Raw genomic sequence first — 23,252 nt, forward strand, 5'->3', positions numbered from 1 at the left:
CTCCCAAGAGGTCTGATTTACTCTATCTGCCTTCCTTGAATTGCTCTTGATCTCTTGATCTTGATGTGTTGATTCTGAGGTAGCTAGACAAGATGACAGCTGAACCCCCAGCCTATATTTTAATATAGAATCTAGAGATGTTTTGGATGAGGAAGGGAGGTGGCTCACAGGCCAGGTGGGTAGAGGAAGACTGGTGACTAGGCTCAGTTTAGAAATGAAAGAAGTGAGGTTCCAGAGGCGCCCCAGCTCACGTCACCCAGATAACAAGGCAGGTGTTTGTTCTCCTACAAGAACAGGCCTCATGTAGAAATAGAAAGCAGTCCTTTCACGCACCCTTGCCATTGTAGGGTTGGGATGTGATAGAGAAAAGGAACCTTTCGGCTCTCACTTAAAAGAAAGTGAGAAAGCAAGGAATCCATCTCTCAATCCCCTTGAGCTTTCAACTCAGGCAAGGTGTGCGATCATTTGCAGAGGTGTGCAATCAGTTTAATAGAATCATAGAAAAGCTTGAATGAACAGGGAAAGGAACATATTAAAACAAACATAAGGTAGTAAAAAGAAAATTCATTATGAGCTGTGGGTGGGTAACTCGGCGTTTAGGCCCTAGTTTTTATTGCATCCCAATGCTGTGAGCAGAGCAACTCGGAGGTAGGCCTGGTGATGACAATATCCATTAAAGTTAATTTCCTGGTAGAGGCCACTTAAATCTGATTGTTGTTTTAATTTGCTCCACTGCTAATTTCCTTCAGCTTAAATAGAGGAAGCTCTCTGCACCTCCCATGGCCAGCCCAGGCAGGCTCAGAGAAGTGATGTCTACAGGACCTTGACCATCCGGAGATGACCACCATGACCATGCTATCCGGGCAAGAGGCAATGTCTTTATTTATCGCTGGAACCTAGATATTGCCTGATTTGAAAGATAAAGGTGCTCACTTTAAAAATTACCTGACTACGTGAGAAATCTCTCTCTGTTACTCCGCAAAGACCCGAATCTACATAGATCATAATGGAGAAAATGTGAGTCCAAGCCATGTCTGGAGTAACTGTTGGGGTGAAAGCTAGGATTTCCAAATTACACATACTCATTTTGTGTGTGTGTGTGGAAAAAGCTAATAGAAACACAGACTAAAGCATCAAGGCAGGAAAGAAAAATCTCCTGATCATAACAACAGATAAAACATTTATGAAATACCAGGTCCTGTTGGAAGTGTTTTACATACAGAAGTGTGTGAGGTAGGTTTTGCTGTAATTTGCATTTTTACAGATGAGGAAGCTGATGTGCAGAGCTAAGTTAAGCTCACGCCCAGGATTTGAACGAAGGAAGCCTGCCACAGAAGCCAACTCTACCACGAAGCCAGTGCTTCTCAAACTCCAGTCCCAGGCACCTCCGGACCTCATTAAAAATGCACACTTCCAGGCCCGCCTGGACCTACTGAACTTTGGAGTGGGCCTCTCCTCTCAAGTTTGAGAACCACTGCACTGCACCATGCTGCCTCTCCAGAATTTGTCCTTGCATTTCATAAATGTTTATCAGGCACAAGCACTGTTGGAGATATAGCCGAGACTAAAGTACCTCCCCTCCACGAGCTTACAGTTTAGAGATTAAGGCAGACACTAAAAGAAAATTACATAACTTGTGTACCAATCTCTGTTATCTCAGGTTGGCAGGTTATGTGGACAGTTAGTGAAAAAAATATATACTGACCATCAGCACTCTACCCACTCCCCAGGACAGATGAAGGAGTTCAGTCAGTTACCGCAAGAGACACCACTGTTTCTAACTCGAAGGCAGGTTTAGAACCCAGGTCTCTTGATGCCTGACAGTAGTGCCTTTCTGCTGTACTACGCTGAGTGTGCTCTCCCGAGCTCCTTCATCCTGTGTCTTGTCAGGGGAGAAAAAAACAAAACATGAAATTTATAGACAGGCTGACCTGAGACCAAATCCCTTCTCTGCCTTTAGGGATTGATCCACTGTGATTGACATGGGGAGTTTGGTAGAGGCAGAGCCCCAGTTACTTCCAGCTCATGAAACCAAGAAAGACTCCACTCTAGAAAGAGATACCATATGAATGATGGGCTGAGTGTCTCTGCTCTCGGACTCCAAAGCTGCCTGTTTGTCCCTGTTGTCAAGTTTGGAAAGAGGTGTTTCTCTCTTTCTCCCTGTGCCGTGCTGCTCAGCCAGCATCCTCAGAGGCAGAGTGAAGTTGTCAGGTGTTCTTCCCGATGCAGAGCCACAGTGATTGACTGTCACTGCCACTACTAGTTCAATGTTTTCTGTTTTAGGGAAAGCCGGCAAAACTCTGACTCCTAGGATTTCCCAGTTGAAAAGTCAAACAACGCCACTTTTGATACTGTTCATTAAAAGGTATTTGACTAGCAGGAGGCTGTGGCCATTTCACACAGGAGATGGGGGGTCATCAGAGAGTAACAGTGACTAAGGAAGAGTGGGGCATACAAATTCTGGTTCGCTCACTTTCTAAAACCCTGGCACCAAAAAGGAAGTAAGCAGAAGTTTGTTATTTGAAGAATTAATAACTCAGGAAGCCTGCAGACAAGAGCCTCTTAGAAGCTCACTTAAAAGCTCTAACTCTGATTTAACTGGCAAATGTGACCCGTTCTGCTGGCCCCAGCGGAAGCTGGGCTGTGGATTCCAAGGAGAAGTGGAAACACTGAACATGTGGGCTCTGGGGGCAGAGTTGGGATCCTAATCAAGTGAGTTAAACACTGTAGACCTGTCCTCATTTGATCATCTGTAAAACGGAGAAAATATGAGTCGTATCTCATAGGGTTGTTGTGAGGCTAAAAGGAGCTAGTGTTGAAAGCACCTGGCAGGTGACTGTAAAATTTTTTTAATAATGGTGCGGTAGCAGCAACAAATCGAATCGGGACACTTACTGGGAGCTTCCTAGGTGCCAGGCACTGATCTAAACACTTGCAGGTGTTACTTTATTTAAACATCACTGTTACCAGATGAAGGTACAGTGTGTTATACCTGGTACGCTCTGCCAACCAGGAAGATTAAAGAAGTGTTGTTTTTAAGAAGAACCAGAAACATACCTGTACTTATAATATTATGAAAACAGTGATTTCAGTTTTTGAAAGCTCAGTATCTTTAAGGAAAATTATTGCTCCTGAATGATGAATCAGGATGATCTATGGATTCAGGTGTTCCCAGCATAGAACCATGCCCCTGGGGGCATAAATACACACCTGTTTGAGAAGTGCGTCCCTGCCTTGTTCATTCATCTCACCTCTGCTGTTCAGGGGCCCTCATAGCTGACTGAGCGGTGATGGGAAAGGGGTCAAGTGAGGGAGGGAGAAGCCCCATGACCTTGTCCCTTCTCTCTCCCCATGTAGTGGGAGCTGGGGGCCCCAGAGGAATCTCCATTTCCTCCCTCCCACCCCCTGCCAATTTCAGACTCACCTTCCGCTTCAGCTCCCCAGCAGTGCCACGCCAATGTGATAGGCAGAATAATGCCCCCACCGCTGCAAAGATGACCACATACTAATCCCCCAAATCTATAAGCCTTACAAAGCAAAATTGCTTTTGCAAATATTTTTATATTAAGGACCTGGAGAGGGGAGATTATCCAGGATTATCTCAGTGGGCCCAGTGTAATACCAAGGGCCCTTATAAGAGATACACAGCAAGGTCAGAGTGGGAGAACATGGGCCACAGAAACAGAGGTCACAGTCACGCAGGCAGCCCCTGGGAGCTGGAAAAGGCAATGAAACGGATTCTCTCCTAGAGCTGCCAAAAGGAACCAGCCCTGCCAATACCTTCATTTTAGTCAAATGAGACTGATTTTGGACTTCTGAATTCCAAAACTCTAAGATAATAAATGTATGTTGTTTTAAGCCACTAGGTTTGCAGTAACTTGTATAGCGACAATAGGAAGCGAATACACCAGGATCAAGTAAGCCTTTCCGCTGAGGTGGGGGTGAATCTTCCTCAGGTCTCTTATGAATAAAAGCCTATTGTTAGATTTTTTTTTCTCTGTTGCAAAAGAGGGAGACTTGCTTGTCACTCTTAGAAAGTTTGCAAATCCATCTTCCAAGGACTCCTGGGCTAGGACATGAACATGAAGGAAAAGAAAGCGACCTGCAGCCGGCCTGGGCCTACCTGTTGGACCGTTTCCTAAAGGGACCTTCAAGCCCATTGCTTTCCAGGGTTTATTTGGGCATGGCGGCTAAACAGGGGTGTCTGTGTGACTTGGGAAATCTTTCACCTCTCCTTACCTCAGTGTCCACATTCACAAATACGGTTCATCTTTCCCTTTTCTTCAAAGGGATGCTGTGGGCATTGAATGATTTCATGTATGTAAAGTGCTCAGAGCAGTACCTGGCACATCTTAAGCTTCTATAAATGTTAGCTGTTGTTAATAGGCACTATGGAAGAAATTGGCACAGGATTCATAGGGGCCTAATATGTTTGGATCGTGTTCAGTTACATCAAGTTAAACATAGTTCTGTCCAGCAAGGCTTCTCAGATTCTTTCCTGTGGTAATGTTCACTTTATACCCCCAAAGTGGAGGGGGAAAGCAACAGTATTTCTCAAACTTATCTATAAAAATAAAAGGATAATATGCAAATTTACCGAACGGCCAAACAGTGGAACGGCCATCCAGATGACCTTCTGGACAACCTTCCGGACGAAGCTGGGGCTGCAAGGGCCAAGGCAGCCGGGCTGCGAAGGCCTACTCTTGCATGAATTTCATGCATCGGGCCTCTAATTTAACCATAAAACCCTTTGTGATTTCAAACAATCTCAGCAGGTCTGATCTATGGGACCTAGTAGGGGAAATACTTCCCTGGAAAGTTACACCTGGAAGCCTTGTTCACTTCTGCCCCAGGGGTTAATCTCTACTCCTGGCCCCAGAGCTTCCCCTGAGCTGCAGACTGGGGACCAGTGTCACCAGGGCAAGGAGAGTTGTGTTCCTGGCATTCAGACCTGAAAATCAGCCCTTCTTCCCACTCACAGTCTAGGCAGTGGTAGAGCTCTTAGCACTATCATGGTCACTGTAGGTTAGTCACATGAATTCGCTTGGCCGCTGGGGACTTGCCCAGGAACCTGGCATTGTTTCTGCAACATGACACATGAGTCCCAACCAGGCAACCTAGAAACAGCATGTTCCATAATCCACAGTTCAGGGACTAGTGGGTTCAGTTTCCCAATAATGCTGTTAATTTGTGAGCAGGTAACCTAGACTTATACATCGAAATGGTTATTATACTCCTCGAAGTAAGCCATTTTCAGAGGAATTCTGTGAGTACTTGATAGGATGGAAGTATAACATTCAGTTGTATTTATTCTGGGGCATATGCTTGAAACAAAACAAAACACACTATGGTGTCAAAAAATAAAAACCACTATGGTGCCATTACTTTACATAGGCACACCTTGTAGAAACATAGGAAATCTAATTTCGGGGGAATTCATTTCAAGAAATCAGGCCTGGCTCACATAAAGATACCTTTCAAAATAGAAATATAGCATGTTTAGTTAAGCTCAGGCTTTTGGGTTTTGTTTTGAAAGCTATAAAGAAGTAAACTGTAGCCCTCTATTTTTAGCAGACACCTCTAGAAAACCTTGAACAATGTTCTATTTATAAAACAAAAGGTCTGTTTTCTTGTAAATGTGTTTAGTCTTTTATTGGAGAAAGAGCAGGACCGGGTATCAGAAAAATGAAATGTTTCTTTTTCCAAATTTCTTGAATTCATCAACCGCTCTTTAAACACCGACAAAACGATTGACCTGGTTTTGTTTTCGACTAACGGGCGATCACCTGGAGGTTGATAAATTGTGCTCAATACTCTGAGTGGATTAGAACCGAATGAGTAACATGCTGGCTGGGGGAGGGGGGGTTAGTGGAGTGGAATTTGAAATGAGAGTACAGTCTGGCTTTTGTAAGAGTTATGCTGTTGAGTGAGAGAGAGCAGACCTAAATAATTCTCCGGTTAAATTACTTCACTATCATGTTATATAGAGTATTTATAATTTCATCATCCTTCAAGGTATAGAAAAAATGAAGAAGAAACCGTGGTTGAGTAAATTCAATGGCTATAAAAGATTCTAAAGTGAAAAATAAGTGACTCAGTATAACTGGAAAGTAGCATTAGGACCAGGCAAGGTCCCACCCTTTTATTTTGTCATCCTGATCCTTTATATTGAGCTCGGTTTCTAATCTTTATGATAATAAAATCAGCCCTAACTGGTTTGGCTCAGTGGATAGAGCGTCAGCCTGCGGACCGAGGGGTCCCAGGTTCGATTCTGGTCAAGGGCATGTACCTTGGTTGCGGGCACATCCCCAGTAGGAGGTGTGTAGGAGGCAGCTGATTGATGTTTCTCTCTCATCGATGTTTTTAGCTCTCTATCCCTCTCCCTTCCTCTCTGTAAAAAAATCAATAAAATATATTTTATAAAATAAAATAAATAAAATCAGATCAGTATTAATTTAGTGCTTATTATGTGCCAAGCCCCATGCTAAGAACTTTATATGGATGATTTTATTTAATTTTCTCAATAATGTATAAGTATCTACTCAACCATGAAGTAGATATAGATACCAGGATCATCTCCATTGTACAGATGTGCAAACTGAGACTCAAGAGTGGTCCACCAGGAGGTGTTAGCACCAGTTCAAACATGGATCTGACTCCAGAGCCTCGCTCTTAAGGACCGTTCAGTTCCTCTTTGAGTCAACAGTGCACATCTGCTCAGTGCCAGAGGCTCACCGTGGAGTCAGACACTGATTTCCATCTTGCCTTTTTTTAAATAGAAATTCAAGAAAGCTTGGGAATCTGTGGAAAACTCCATCCCACTCCCGACCCAAAGAATAAGCTACTTTGTTCTTCCTCACATTTTTCCCAGTCATTGCTTATCACAGGGAAGGTTAGGTGTGACCTCCTTCAGGTGGCCATCTCGCCTGTATACATTTACATTTGTACATCCAGTTGTCTTTTTACCTAGCTGTCTCCGGGTCCCCTTTCATTTCCCTTCTTCCCTGAATGCAGAACCTGGTATGTAGTGATCATTCAGCAAATGAATAGTGAGTGATGGAAAGAACTGCATGCAGATTATATGTAAATTCAAACACTGTGCTGGGGGCTAGTTTTTCCAAGCAATGTTGTCTTAAGGATTTCTGTGTTGCTACCTAGTCCTCATAATTAGTGCTTGCATAATATACATATTAGTGTATATTCCAATCATAGTAATTTTCTTAATCATTCTCATTTTTGTGGAGTGTTTAAGATATACTTGTTTCTAATATCTTCTCTTAAAAATGACATTGTGTTGAATAACTGCACATAGCATTTTTCCTTGCTTTTGGATTACTTTATTGGGATACTAGTGGCCTGGGTGCACAAAATTCATGTATGGGGGGGTGGTCCCTCAGCCTGGCCTGCACCCTCTCCAATCTGGGACCTCTTGGGGGATGTCTGACTGCTGGCCCCTAGCTGCCCCCTCTGCTGGCCCGATTGCCCCCAACTACCCTCCCCTGCCCTAACTGCCCTCCCCTGCCCACCTGATCGCCCCCAACTGCCCCCCACCCCCGCTAGCATGCTTGCCCTCAACTGCCACCTCCCACCAGCCTGCTCACCCCCAACTGCCCCCAACTGCCAGCCTGATCACCCTTAACCGCCTCTGCCTTGGCTTCACCACTATGGCTTTGTCTGGAAGGATGTCCGGAAGGTCTCCCGGGAGGTCTCCCTGTCTAATTAGCATATTGCCCTTTTATTAGTATAGATAATCCCTAATCAGAGATTACTGAATCATAGTACACACATTTATGCAGTCTGTGATAGCATGTTTTAATATAAATATAACAAATCACATATGTAACTTAAAATTTTCTGATAGCCTAATTAAAAAGTAAAAACAAGTAAAATTAATTTCAATGATATATTTTATCATTATCATATAAATATGTAATGTATATATAAATCAAGGTATTTTTACATTTTTTTTCTTTTTGTAAGAAGCATCCAAAATGACATTTCACGTTTACAGTACATCACAATTCACACTAAGCCAAATTTTGAGTTCTGAGTAGTCACATATTTGGCAGCAAAGGCCCATGTGATAGTAAAGTATTTTAAAATGGTTTTTGTTGTTTAAAAACCCAACCTTAATCTGTTTTGCCCCATCCTAACCTCCCATCCCATTACTCGCTTGGGCACTTACTCAAACTCTCTTGCTGTTTTTATCATTGTCAATAATTTCTTGACATCTCTTATGTATCAGGCACTGTGTTAGATCTTGGGAACCTACTATAAACAGGACATGGCTCACAGTCTGTTGGGCAAGATAGACATATTCATAACCCCACTTTTGCTTCAAATGCTTGTAGGAATGACGGAAATAAGTTAAAACACACACATGTGCGCACATAGGCCAGTAATAATGCAGACTATGGTAAATTTCACAAATGACAATTAGACAAAGTGCTGAGGGCATTGGGAAAAGCTTCTTGGGGAGATGAGTTGAGCCCTGAGGGCTGAGTAGAATTTTAATGGGCAGAAAGAGAGAACAATTTTGACTATCTCGTTATCCCAACCAGATGGCAGGTTGGGATGGTCTCTCATTGTATTCAGATCTCCCTGGAGGCCTTGCCAGAGCCTCGCAGGGGAAGGTGCTCAATAATGTCTGCTGAGCCCAATTAATAATACATGGTTGGCTGGCACACCGTCAGGGAGACACCAGGTCTGTCTGCTTGCTTTAACCTCTGAATTGAAGGGGCAGCTTCAGCTTTTCACTCATTCCTCTGATGGTGTGTACTGCCCATGCCCCGTCACAGTTCTCACTCTGCTAAATGGTCTGGACTGAAACGAGTCGTTTCGAGCCAAAATGGTAGATAAATGGGGCCAACAGTTTAACTTACATCTGACCTACTTGTCACTCATTCCAGTCCCTCTGAGCTTTTCAAATGGCACAAACAGGCAACACGGGCAGCCAGTGACGTGGGAATTAGAAGACACTTTCCCTGTAGTTGCTACTCGCTTACACGCACGCGTTTGTTTGGTGACCTTGCAAGTTTCATAGGAATTGGTACCCTGCTGCAGTTAAGGAGGCAGGAGATCAGAGAGCTTACTTGCTCCGGGTTATGTAGCAAGTAAGTTGGAAGAGCCAGGTGCCGTTCCCTTATTCGAAGCTGGTCCACAGCAGCCGAATGCCATCCCATCACTTGTTGCTTCGAGACAGATTCAGCCACTTCTTTGGTGCCCACATTCTAAGTCTGAGAAATGGAGAGAAGGCACGCTTTGGTAGGGATACGAAGAAGATAAATTAGAAAACAAAACCCAAAGAGTTGGTGATATTAATATTTATAATAGTAACATCCATAATGATGATGACAATAAGAGCTGGTACCTGATTCTTAGTAGTGGAAAACTACTCTGCTCAATGCATTACATATATTATCACATTCGATGCTCACACCCAATCTGTGTGACTGGTATTATCATCCCCACTTTAGAGAAGAGAAATCTGAGATCAGACAGAAAAACTTGCCCAAGGTCACACTGCTGAGCAGATAATGGTCAGAATTTGAACCCAGACCTAACTTTTAACCTTTCACATGGAATCACTGGACTACAAAATTACGTTCATGCCATCTCAGCTGTCAATGACCTTGGGCAAGTTACTGAAATTCCTATTTCTGTATATACTTTCTCTAAAATGAATACCTTGCCCACCACTTGGGCTTATTGTGAACTGGTAAATGTTAGATTGATTTGTCAAAAGGACTATGCAGTTATGTAATGTTGCCCACATTTAAGCTGGAATTCCTCAGTAAAATGAGAGGTGGACCACCACGAGGGTGCGTGGCACACAGCAGGCGCTCAGTAAGTGTGTATTGAATACTTGAATGAACACAAGACCTTTGCTACTAAAGAAGCCCTTCTGTTCCCACAGATGGTGATGAGGAGGGGAAAGAAAAGGCAAGCCCCACATAATCTTCCTGAACAAACGTGCCCCAAATCCACCAATTTCTTCACCCCCAGGAGGAAATTGCTTTGTAGTCAGAGTCTAGTCTAAGCAGATAATGAATTCTCCAGATATCTCCTTCCACGCTCCACTTGCATTTGGCTGAATGGAGATTTATACACTGATTTTTTCCCCTAAATTATATAAAGTCAGTATAGAAAAAGTAGAAAATAGATAAACAGAAAGAAGGGGGAAAAAGTCATTCTTGATCCTTCTCCCAACCCTAAGATAGCCATTCATTCAGCATGTTGGTCTGTTTCTCTTTCCCTAGCATTTTTTGCAGACTTGAATTCATACTGAAAAGCAAATTGATACTTTGCTTTTCCATTGACCATCCAAGAATACACATATCTGCATGTAAGTTATAAACTCTTCATGAACATTCATTCTTAACTCAGGTCAGCTCAAATCCTTAAGTGTCTGTCCTGTGCCCAGTGCCAGGGACACAGTGGTGAAGCAGACTGAAGTCACTGAGCTTCCAGGCTTCCTTATTATGTTTAATTAATGGCTACATAGTATTTTATTGTCCACTTATCAATTACTCTCTTTGGATCTATTTTCCAAGTGGCAAACTTTCTTAACAGCATAATCCTCCCCAACTATATCTGTCTGGGGCCCTAGAATATGAAATAGTATAAAAGGAAGCCAGCATTAGTGATGTAAAAGTACGTGACAACACACACACACACACACACACACACACACACACACGCACACGCACACACACTCACACATTCTAAACTAAGTTACACATAATAAAATGTTGTATTGTTCTCCATTGGGGAATAGAGATTTCATCTGTCCATCAATTTTTAAGAGTTGGCTTTGTAAAGACAAAATCTAGCTAATCCTGAACTCACCTTCTCTCTCTCTCTCTCTCTCTCTCTCTCTCTCTCTCTCTCTCTCTCTCTCTCTCTCCCCCCCACCCCTCTTTTGGAAAATCTAAGTTAGAAAAACACTGTCTACCTGCTACGTTTCTGTGACATGTCTCCGGGGCAGGGAAGGGGGGTGAGGCAGCTGCAGGTGCTCTCTGCCGAGTTGCCTGAGTACTTGGCAACCTTCCCACCTCCTCCACTGTCCTCTTTGTCCTGTGCTTTGGAGCCAGCCAGGTGTGTGACACACGCTGCCCTCCAGGCTCCATCTCTTACTAGGATGTGGTTTTGTGTTCTGTGGTCCTGGTTTCAGTTGAAGAGCCTTATGAACGTGTGTGCATGAGGAAATGAGAGGTCCTGCCAAATATGCCACTTGTCAGCTCCTGACCTGGGGGACAGTCTGTACTTGGAATTGCTGGATGAATTCTCAGGTCATTCAGATGTTCCCCAAGTTACTCTGAAATGAGGTTACTTGGAAGTAAAGGCCAGAGTTTAAAGACGTCTGTCCAGGGCAACTTTACCTATGACGTGGTGAGTGTGGGTTTATCCTGGGAACTTAGTTCAACTCAAATACCACCCCGAACCCATCCTCACTGGGCTTTCAACCCAGGAACTGCACACTTCATGAAGAAAAGGACTCAGACTTAGCATCCGTGTCTACCTTAGTGCCTGGCGCATCCTAGACCTTCAGAACCCTTAGCTGAGAAAATGAATGCTGCATACCCATGCAGAGGAATACTATTCATTCATAAAAAGGAATGAATTTCAAGCATTATCCATGCAGCAGCCTGGGTGAGCCTTGAACACGTTATGCTAGGGGAAAATGAGCCAGATACCAAAGAACAAATGTTGCATGGCTCCACTTAGATGAGGTGCCCAGCATAGTCACAGTGATAGAGACAGAATGCAGGATGCTGGTTGCCAGAGGCTGTGGGCAGAGCGTGATTGGGAGCTACTGTTTAATGGGCACAGAGCTTCTGTTTGGGATGGTGGGGATGGTTGCACAATGTTGTGAATGCACTTAATGCCACTGAATTATACATTTAAAAATGGTTAGAATTAAGTTTTATGTTGTATATATTAGACCATGGTAAAAAATGATTGCAAACACAAAGGGAAACGGTGAATGCTGCTCTTCTGTTTCTGCTTCTCGCCATCCACTGAGCCTCCTCTTTTCTGTGAAACCCGGATGATGGGTGCTGCGACGTCCTGTTTGAGGAATTCTCCCAGCTGGGGCTTAGATGTCAATATACTTCCCATTTGGGAGCTGCTGCGCCAGAGCCCACCCTCTGGCCAGGCACCCTGGCACTGGTCCCCTGGGTTCCTCAGCCACAAAACAGAGACACATCTGGAAGCACCAAGACATGTGCGACACTGGCTTCACCTGCCCGCCCAGGCAGAAGTCCTGCGTGTCTGTCCCCTGCCCTGCTGTGAAATGGATGGGCACGGTCTCCCTGTGGGAAGGAAATGGACTGAAAATCTTCCTCTTCCTGCTCTGAACTTGTTTATAAGATTAAAGGCAGGTATGCTTGGGAGGGCCGGGCGGACGCTGTGATTTTTAATAATTCAGGGCACACCAAGTTCAAAAACAGGTCACAGTGATTTTCCCCGTTGGTTCCCGAGGCAAACTCTGCTGACATCATCTCCTTTCCAGGAGAGGGGAGAGGGAAGGAAAAGGGGCAGCAGAGGCTTAATTCTGACACTTGTTCCTTGTTAGTCACACAGAGGGGACCCCGTCGGCATGTTTGTAAAGGCCGGAGTGCGGGCCGCCTCGGTTTATGAAGCCCCCGCTCAGGGCTCATGGGCCTCAGGTGACTATCTCGGGTATGATTACTCCTGTCCTGTCCCGGCATGCGGACCACATTACTCACCCAGGCCTGCCCTTTATCAAAACAGTATCTCTTTTCATCCCAAGGCCCTCGTAACAAAGACCAAGTTACAGAGTCAGAGCGAAGAGAAGCCGGCACTGCCTTTGGTGGCTGCTGAGCCTCCATGGTTGGGGCCAGGCAGCTGCACAGGAGCGTAAATCTCACCCTGAAGTTAAGTGTTCTCTCTCTCTCTCCCTCTCTCTTTCTCTCTCTCTCTCTCTCTGTCGCTTTGCTGCTGCACAAGGTGCAAAGTCCCTCCGTGGGCTATTGCAAGGCATCTATCCAGTTGCGTGGGAAAGTAAGTAACTTCCAGGCTGCCGAGTGGAGGGACCTGGGGTGGGGAAGGCTGGCTCTCCAGAGCAAGCAGAGGAAAGAAGCGAGGTGGGGAGCGGGCCAGGTGTCTGCCTTTCGTCGGATATTCAGGACGACACATCTGGTGCCGGGGAAGCTGCGCTTTCTAACGGATGGGAGGCTGTGCAGCCAGGGGAGGACTGAGCTGTCAGGTGAGCTCAAGATCAAGAATTATCATGACAGCCCCATGGCATGTGAGAGGCGCCGTGAAGTGCGGAGTGATTCTAACCAGCGGTGGTTAAATTAGCTCCTCTTGGACCTGGTGTATTGTGCCCGCAGAGACGGGCCGATGGCACAGCAGCTGGGAATGCCAGACATGGAGAAGGTATCTGAAACGCCACCATTTAGAAAAGAAAGTGTACATGGGGACTAACCAGCTCCCAGATCCTGGGTTTTGCTTAGTGGAGGTGCCAGGCGGCGGTGATGTCATTAATAAGTGGCGTGTCAGCTCCTCCAGGGAACCTCTCCGACCCCTCTATTATAAATATTCCAAGGACCCGAAGTAACCTTCTTCCTTGAACTTCCCCATTTAAGATCCTGTCAAAATCTAACCACCTGTACTAGCGGCTAAGCAGCCTTGACTAACCGTTTTGCCCTGTGCTCGCACATTCCACGGGATTGTCTATGCAAGACTGAGCCAGGCAGCGAGCAAGGGAGTGCCTTTCTGAAAAACTTCCACTCAGAAGTGAACTGAGGAAGTGCCGTTTAATAAGTAATCAGTCGGAGGAAATCAGGCTCTATCTAGCCATCTAGTAATGCTTGCCTATTCATTGGGGACTTTTCAAAAAGTCTGGAGCTGGACTGTCTCTGATTTGATGAGCCATAGCTTGGGAAATTGTAGAGAGAGAAAGCAACATGAGCAACTCGTGTGTGCGTGCATGTGTGCGTGTGTGCGTGTATAGGTGTGTACCTGCGATCATACTGCTAATATGTATCATATGCAAATTAAAAGCTGCACATTAGTGCTTTGTGTCAATACTCTGCCAAGAGTTTTACATTAAAGTGTCTCACTTTATCCACATAGGCAGATAGTCTGCTCCTATTTGAAAGATGAGTGACAGAGGCTCAGAGAAGCCAGTAAGTAGCACATGTGGGACTTGAACATGGGTCTTTGGACTCCATGATCCATGCTCAGACCCACTGTCTCCAAAACAAGAGTGGCTCACTTTTACAGAACCCTCTGGATCTCATACCTCTAAGCGATATGCTCAGAACACCAGCTCTTAGGTCTGGTAGGTGAGCCCTTGCATCTTCTCCTTCACAGCTGCCAGGCGGAATTCCAGTGGAGCCCCCTGGAGCTTCCAAGTCCTCATCTCTGCTGGAGGCACCCGGGAGGCTGTCTGAGCAGGAGTCCCAGGTCTCTGTGCTATAGCCTGCCCTGGACCCCGCTGTCCCTGGAGAAATGGTTGGCACTGATAACACCAGGGCTGAACCCGAGCAGCCCACCTGAGCTGAGAGACCACTCGCTTTCCTGGAGTGTGCCCAGCCCCCACTGAAGTTGGCGGGGGAGTAAACAGCCATTCACCTGTCCAAGCCTAGGATTTATGGTCCGGCACCTCCCTGCTGCCCACAGCACTGTGTACTGCAAACACAGATGACCTTTGCTGCGATTTCATCTCCACCTGCTTCCTCCCAGAAAACCTGTTTTGTATTGACATTGTTGGAAACAAGTTCTGCCTCGGCGAACTCCCTCAGCGCCTGCTCCTGACTTTCAGCCGGGGAGAGGCCAAGTGCCTCTAATTCCGAGAGCAAGAGGGAGGGCCCCTTGAAAGCACCCCTGGCTTCCATCCATCCGACTCTTCCGTCCAATAGCTTCAGGCGGCTGCAGAGTTTCCCTTTCTTCCAGGGTTTTCTCATCCCTCTCTGTGAGGGGATAGCTTGTGAGCTCCGACTGGCCCACTGGCAAAAGGGGCGCTTTGTGGGACATTTTCTTACAAGTTGGTTCCCATGTGGTATTTGTTAGTCACCACTAATTATTAAGTCCTTGGCTGAGGCAACAGACATTGTTCCCTTGGATCCCTCCCTCCTCCTTCTCCCCTGACCCCATCGCTACAGAACAAAACCCACTGTGGGGCGCTGGAGGTTGACTGCGATGCGACTGCAGCACATGTTTGCCAGCGAACCCCCATTGGGCTCACTGCTGGGGTGTCATGGGTGGAAACGCAACTGCATAAAGCATCCTTCGTTGATGCTGACACATTCTGTCTCTACTCTGGGTAGTTATGTAGTTAGTTCTCCCACACTGGACTCAGTCCCATTCAGGCAATTTAGATAATTCATTGAAAGCGATTTACTCAGAACATCGATGGTCTGCACAGAATTCTAGACTGTTAGGATTTGGGCTCCTAGGCAGATCATGAAGGGCCAGGCTTTCCCAGGTGTGCTCAGAGGTGTCGGTCAGAAGGAGGAGGGGCTGAGTGAGCCAGCAGGTCCAGAGCTGCTTCCCAGTCCCGCAGCAGGAGCGCCCCTGCTGGTACCCGCTTTGGGTACAGGCTTCTGCAAAGGATGTCTGCAATCCTAAAAGCAATCCTGACAACCAGTAATCAAACCCACCCACTCATTCTTGCCTCAGAAGAGGAAACGGGACCACAGGGGATCCTTCTCTTATTTAAGGTCCACGTGACTTAGTGAATTGATGCCAGAATGAGAATTAGCACACGGGTCTCCCGACTTCTGTATGCCCCATTTATTGCGCCAGGCTGGGATAACTCTGGAACCCATCCCTGGTCTGCTTTTCCCATCGCCTGGCCACTGTCTTGTGAAAAAGGCCTTACCTAAATAAAGGATCTATCTCGAGCAAGGGTGGAGAATGTCTGGCCCAAGGGCTGTATATTTGCTAAAGCGTTAGGGTGAATTACTTAAACATTTGACCAAATATAGCAGTCTAATTTTTAAGTTGATAATTTTGTATGGCCCTTAAATGATGTTATAAGTATCCAAATGGCCCTTAGCAGTAAAAAGGTTCCCCACCCCTGATCTAGAGGAACAAAAAAAACCCCAGAAAAGCCATAGCAACATTGCTGAAGTCACACTTTGTTTTACGATGCCAGGCACCTTCCGGGGTTGTACAGTGCACAGCCTGAGAGATTGTATGGAGCAGCCCTGTTTCTACTTTACGTGAGTGATATCCTAACTGGAATTGGGCTACCCGGTTTTATTTCAGCGTTGTGCAAGGGAAAAGCACAGGCGTTTGAGCTAGCAGATCTGGGTTTAAATCCGAGCTTGCAAGTTACATGACATTACTAATCGTCAGCTTTTTTTTTTTTTCATCTAAAAATAAAGCTGATAATACCTAGCTCAAGGATTGTCGTGAGAAATCAGATTTAATAGTCTATGCACAACCTCTATGGAAAGCATATCAGGGCCTTGATAAATGTTCCCTTTCCTACAACTTAACTCTCTGTTGCTCTCATACACATGCAAGGTTTGAGTCCAAATAAAAGCCAGGCATTTCTGAAGTGTCCCCTTAACTCGGGAACTTCTGGATTTTGTCACAAGCTTAACATTCGCCAAATGAAATGTGGGGCGTCTGTAGACCACAGGCCTGTCTTAATCTTTGGCAGTGCCGTTGTAAAACTGAGCCTTTCCTGGGGGAATAGGGCTGTGGGTTTCTAAGAAGAAAATTCTGTGCAAGAAAACGGGAAAGACTGAAAAAATGAAGTCCTGTTTCTTTGAGGCTGGAAGCCCCTGGGATGTCGTGGGGGTCGGAGGCTGCCCGCAGTCAGACCCTGGCAGCGAAGTCAGAGCCCTTCATTGTACCAGCGACTTGGGTGTGCTTGGGGCTCTTTCAAACCCTTCTTTATTTGCCATTCAGGCAGGAACCATAGACCCAGACGCTTGTTTTCAAAATCTAGGAAAACAGATGTTTTTGCTTATTTTTCTCTCTCATGGGCCAAAATGCTCACTGGAGTTTTCCTTGGGTTCTGAACTTGCCTTTTTTTCTTTTCCTTTTTACTTTTAAGACAAGTCATGGAAAAGGGTCATTGTAAAATGTGGGGGAAGGATGGGCATCTCACACTGGGAAAGCTGTTTTAGACCCTAATAAAATGTGTCAGATTCTGAAGGCAGGGAGGCCTAGAAGACAAGAGAGAACGGGACGGACTACTCGAGCTCTGGAAGGATCTACCTGGCATCGTCCACATGCCTGCGACGCCCAGTACCTCCCTGGCAGACTGGGTAAGAAAGCCAGCGCTGCCTTCTCCTCTGAGGAAACCGTCTGCATTGTATCTAACTGAGCGAGACCGTGTGCCGGGGGAAGGGCTGCCTTGATTAAACGTATGCTGGGTAGCACGTGAGGCCAGGGCCACTCACGGTCCATGAACTGTATACCCAGCTCAGACATTTTAGATACTGTATTCGTTTTCTATTGTTGCTGTAACACATCACCACAAATGTAGTGGCTTAAACCAACACATATTTATTACCTCACCATCTGTAGGTCAGGGGTCTGACACGGTCTCGCTAGGCTGAAATCTAGGCGTCAGCAGGGTTGTGTTCCTTTCTGGAGGCTCCGTGGGAGAATTCCTTTTCTTTTCCAGCTCCTAGAGGCTGCCCACATTCCTTGGCTGGTGCTCCTCTTCCTCCAGCCTCAAAGCCGGCAACAGCAGGTTGAGTCCTTCTTACCTGCATCCCTCAATCTCCTCCTGTTTCCCTCTTCCACTTTTCAGGGAACCTTGTGGCTACACCAGGCCTCCTAGTAACCCAGGATAATTGCCCTCTCTTGGGATCAGCTGATTAGCTCCTGAACTCCATGGCAACCTTCATTCCCCTTTGCCATGTAAGGTAGCATATTTTCAGGTTCCAAGAATTGGAGTGTAAACATCTTGGGGGTGGGGAGAGATCATTGCCAATTGTAGGCACACAGGTCATTTCTACATTAAATGCAATACATATTAGGACTCTTTTGGATGCAAGAAGCAGGATCTAACTCAAGCTGATTTAAATGTGGGGGGGGGGAGCGGTTCTGGCTTATGCACTTGGGAGTAACATGTGACTGGCGAGTGGCGATTGGCTTCAGGCGCAGCTGGATCCCCATGTCCAGCAGAGTCATCAAGGCGTTCTGTTTCTTGGCTTTCTTGGCGGTGGTTTGGTTTTCAAGCCCAGGTTATCTGTGTGGTGGCTAAGACAGTCCCCAGGCAATTCGGGTGCCGTTACCAAAAGAACGAGGAAAGAGCTGAACAGGAAAAACCATTGGTGTCCACTCCACCATCTTACTGCTGTCCATTTCACCATCTTATTGCTGGATTTCAGAACCATGCCATAGGTATATTATTCCAGTTAAGAGTACATTTAGCTTCAAGCAACAAAACACTCAACCTTGAAAGAGTACAGAAGAGTACAGAGCCAGACAGTTGTAAGTTAATCCAGGTGGTATAGAAAGAGGAATCGCATGGTGGTTAAGAGCATGGGTTTTGGAGCTGGTCTGCTTGGGTTCATGTCCAATCTGTTGGTTGTGTTTTCTTGAAATCTCTGGGCCTCCGTTTCTTCATCTGTAAAATGGGGTTAATCAGAGTCCCCACACCATGAGCTTGTTAAATAAAGTCCTTAGAATAGTACCTTGACATAAACATTCAATAAATAGTAGCTTTAAACTATTATTCTAATTATTGTTCTTGTATTACTATTGTTAACACAAGTAAACTTCCTGAGGATGGCTTTAGGAACTTGGAAAGCAGTTAGGAACCAAGTCAGATACTTACTTGGTTTCTCTTTTTCTCACTGGGGCTACACAGTCTCTTATCTCTGGAACTTTCTCAAACCTCCTCAGGGAACTGAGATTCTCACCTGTTACGTGGACTCTCACATGGCTCTTAGTTGCCTTGACTACGCTTGTCCACCACCAAGTAAATGGTGGGTCAGCGTTTCTGAGTTCAGAGTCTTAAGAGAATCTGATTGGTCTGGGCCGAGACTGGCTTTGAATAAGAATGCACCTTGTGTTATTAGCTGTGACTGCCCAGGTGACTTTGTACACAGGGTTCACCTCTTTCAGTAGGCATGGAAGAGGCAGCTTAAGTTGAAGGAGAAAAGGCTAAACCAGAAAATTGGCCAACTTGTCTTTTATATGTACACTGTAGCAAATTGGAATTTTCCTACAGAACAAAAGAATCCGTTTCAAAAACTAATGGTTATAGCTAGATGTTTGGGAATAGGACAGCATTGGGAACTGCAGAGAAAAATTGGTCATTCTCCTGTTATGATAAATGGTAGAGACATTTTCAGCTCCAGTTAGAAATGCTCATTGGATGGATAAAAATACACCCCCCCCCAATAGCATTGATCCCAAACCCTCATTTCTAGAGCACAAGTTCCTTGCCGGGGGGGACTGCTCATACTCACTGTCAGGAGAGTAGATTCCAGAGTGACCAGGGATGTCTCCAGAAACCTTCCCTTTGGTATCAGGAAGAAAATTCCACATTGGCCTTTTGTTCACTGTGTCCCTTCTCACCTCTCAGAGCCCCCACGTTTTTCCCAGCATTCTCAGTCCAGGGTGTTCCCCACATACAGCAGTTTCTGCCTTCAGAGCACTTGTCCTTCTCTCCAAGGACTTCAGTGAGCATCTTTCTGGGGAAGTAGTTCCACAGTGATGGGGAAAAGAGGTACTGACGGATGGAATCTCTTAGCTCTGAGGCATTACAGGAAGGGTGGAAATGCTTCGGATCTGGGCAGAGCATCTTCGGAAGCTCTGAGGTTTGGGGGGAGACAAAGCATTGTTAAGAGTTTGATAGAAGTCTGCTGGGAAAGTCTCTACTGCAAAGGCGAGTGTGCCCGTGTCTAGCTGAACAATTCGCAGGTTCCACACTGGCTCTCAGATGGATTGGTTTTGAAGCAGACAACAAAAAAGCATCCCGCTGCCAGGGCCAACCATCAAAAAGAGAAAAGAGAGCCATGCAAACCGCGGGGGGAGTTCGAGAGGGAAATATTGCCGGGCAGAAACGAGGCTCTGCTGGCCTGATACCATGTGCATTATCTCCCCAAAGGACCCCGTGGTTTAATGGATGGGGCTTTAACCTACCCAGAGGTCAGTCTCTGCTGGACAAATGGAACCTCATCCCCGAGGGCATCGACATTCTCATGACACATGGACCTCCTCTAGGTAAGTGAAGGGTTGGTTTTCCTTTTGTCGTAGGAGACACCTTTTCCCTGCAAGCATAATGAATAAATGTTTCAGGGCCATAATAATGTTTCTTAAAAAAAAAAAAAAAAAGTGAATACAAAAAGAAAAGTGTGGATGTCTTTAAAGAAACCCAGTATGATGATTAAACTCAGCAGTTCTGCTGGGCTTACAGGTGTTCTTGAAATTAAATTTTTTGAATTAGTCAAGTCAGGGAGAATCAAATGAGTATGGAGCGCCACAGTCTTTTGAGCTTGATAATTTATTTTAAGAACTGTATTCACTTTGGAGTACGGGGACGGGGAATGGGAGGAAGACAGGGACTTTCCAATCACAGGGCTTTTGCATGGTAGTGAAATGAAGGAAACTTTTGTTTAAAGGAGCTCTTTTTTTTTGTTTGTTTCCATATCATAGTATAACCTGGGAAATATTTAAAGTTTGCCATTGTGCTGATTATGTGAGAAAAGGATCCTTTCATTGTTTCTTTTAGCTAAGGTGTTAAATAAGGACCTACGTTGAATTTTACTTAAGGATATGTATCCTAGATGGAGCCTGCGTCCAGGTGTAGATTGCCAGGGCGCTTCCAGGCCACCTTTAGTTACCCAGATTATAGGTCAAAAGGTGATCATTTGACTTATGTAATAATCCTCTAGTTATTCATGAGCTTGTGAATGATTTAGCTTAGCCACACAGATATTCCAAACATGACTACCACCTTGACTCCACCTCCCTCCCCCCATCTACTCAGGATCCTCCCTTGTCAAACTAAGCTGTGCTCCGGAAATTCAGGTGCTTCCCTTTTAGTAGGATAATTTTCCTTCTAAGTTGTGGTAAAAAAACCCAACCAAACAAACAAACACATACCCTCTTAACAAATGTGTTGGTATACTAGAAAAGTTTTCTCGATCACATTGATTTGGAAAGAGGAGGATGGGGAACACTTACTACAGGAATAAGTGATTTTACCAACTTTTTCCCTGTGGTTTGGGGTTGTTACCCATGTCACTTTCTTCCCCTATGAGCCCCCAAAATAAAAGTCTAAGAGTCATCCCCTAATAGGATTTTAATCTTTGTGGATATTTTCACCGCCAAGCTGCCGAGTGCTGCTTTCCCGCCATTACAGTGTTCTGTGTGTCACAGAGACACAGCGGAAGGGCGAACCCGGCCGTGAGCTGGTGGCACATTTTAATGCAGGAAAAGCAAGAGAAGGGCGCTAGGCCTGTTGCAGATGGGAGACTGTAGATTTGTACACTTCTGACGTCTTCAGTGCTTCAGAACCACCACTCCCATGCTTTTTCCCTCCTCCGTATTACCCCATCCCATGGCTTAAAAGATTTTACTTATGCACAATCTTTATCAAGTCATAATTAATTCATTTTAGTATTTTGCAACAGTAGAGACTAATTACAGCATTAAGTTGCTAGTGAAATATTCTGAGTTACCCAGTGAGATCCTCCAGCGATAGCATCCCATCCAACTTGATGCTTTCCCCAAGCAGCCTGGTTGGGTGCAAGCATGATTTCCCATTGGCTGTTTACTGTAAGGGACTTGGGCATCCTCGGCATCGAAACATTTACATGCCTGAAGGGTTATTCGGAATATAACTGTGGACAGATGGAGTGATCCACAGACTTCATCAAGTCATTAATTTTGGTACAAAAGTAAGTGGTAATAACAGTGAGTCTGAATTCTAGCCTCCTAAGAATTCAGATGTCCTTAAAAGGGAGGCTACCATCTCTCTCTTTATAGTAAAAATGAAGTGTCCAGAGAGTGGCTGTGCGTAGAGTCGGGTAAGCTCTGGAGTTCCAAAATAAAAGTACAGTGATTGGGATTCTTATGCAAATGCTGGATAGGGAGGTGGGGGTTGGGGGTTGAGGGTTGACCTTGAAATTTCCCCTCCTGGGAAGGGAAGCCACCACAACATAGGATTTTACTATTATGTTGTGAGCAAGATGTTTTCTCTGGATATTGTATATGAAATGAGATATGTACCCCCTTCAAGGAAAACACATCCACGAAGGAATAGGGAATATGCCAACTGCTGTGAGCTAAGGACTTTTTCCTCTAATTAACAAAATTTAAAACCCATGGTTGGATTTTTATGGGGCCCCCACTTTTATCTGATGTTCTTCCCAGACTCTCTGGCCATTGCCCACACTCCAAGGAACATGTCTTTACAGAGATGCTAAATCTTCATTTCCCCAGTCTCGCCAAAGTGGAATAAACTTGTCTGTCCCTTTGTGCTGGATCATTTCTAAATAATAGAAATCACCTAATGGAGTACAGAATGGATTCCCACTGATTATGATTTAGCCTTTCATCCCACCTGCCTTCCTGATGCCCCATCCTGTTGAGGCATGTGGATCATAATCATTCAAATAGCTGACTTTTGCTATAATTGATGTCAGTTTTTATGGATTTTCTGCATTAAGTGTAGAACTAAGTGGCTTTTACATAAAGATAGTCAATTAGCCCTGGCTCCCTGCATGCCACCACAAGGTCACCATTGTTGCCTATCATTAGAGAGGAGGCTGGAAGAGGAACTTGGCATTCCCAAGCTTTGGTCATCAGGAACCTCGAAGGGTTAAGAGTTGATGTATCTAAAGAGAGCTAGGTATCTTGTGGCCAGTTTGCCGCAGTGCCTCGCACATTGTCTCCTCTGAATTACCTTGGAAGTAAACTGCTAACGTATAATAAAAAAGGAAAGGTACTGAATTGGGAGAGAAAGAGATATTATGGGGCTGCCAGGAATGAGTGTCATTGAGCTCATGAAGAAGATTTGAAACCCATGGCTGCATAAATCAAATCCCTCACAGGAAAAAAAAAAAGTTAATTAACAGGAAAAAAAAAAAGGGAAATAAAAAAAAATTTTTTTTTTTTCAAGAACCTAAAGAAGACAAAGTGAGGAGTGAAAAGTTCCTTAAAAGCCATTGTGAGCTTTAATGGGGAGGCTAGTATTACAGATAATGTAATAAACCTTCTGTGAGTTATGGCTTCCTGAAAGTCTAAATGAAGCCTTACCTGAAGAAAGAAAATTAAGAGTATTGATTGCATTTTGCCCT

At 45.1% G+C, this 23,252-nt stretch overlaps 1 protein-coding gene across 5 annotated transcripts in view; it reads left to right on the forward strand.

Annotated features, from left to right (window-relative positions):
* MPPED2 (metallophosphoesterase domain containing 2) overlaps positions 1-23,252 on the forward strand; it is a 169,927-nt gene that overhangs the window by 142,146 nt on the left and 4,529 nt on the right. For all 5 annotated transcript variants that reach the window (XM_081099570.1, XM_081099567.1, XM_081099568.1 and 2 more), the window contains one exon: positions 20,057-20,172. In XM_081099570.1, coding sequence (XP_080955696.1) covers positions 20,057-20,172 — 116 coding nt within the window. The remainder of the gene's footprint in view (positions 1-20,056; positions 20,173-23,252) is intronic.

The sequence above is a fragment of the Myotis nattereri genome (assembly GCF_964212035.1).
Source record: "Myotis nattereri genome assembly, chromosome: 9".
NCBI classification, from domain to species: domain Eukaryota; kingdom Metazoa; phylum Chordata; class Mammalia; order Chiroptera; family Vespertilionidae; genus Myotis; species Myotis nattereri.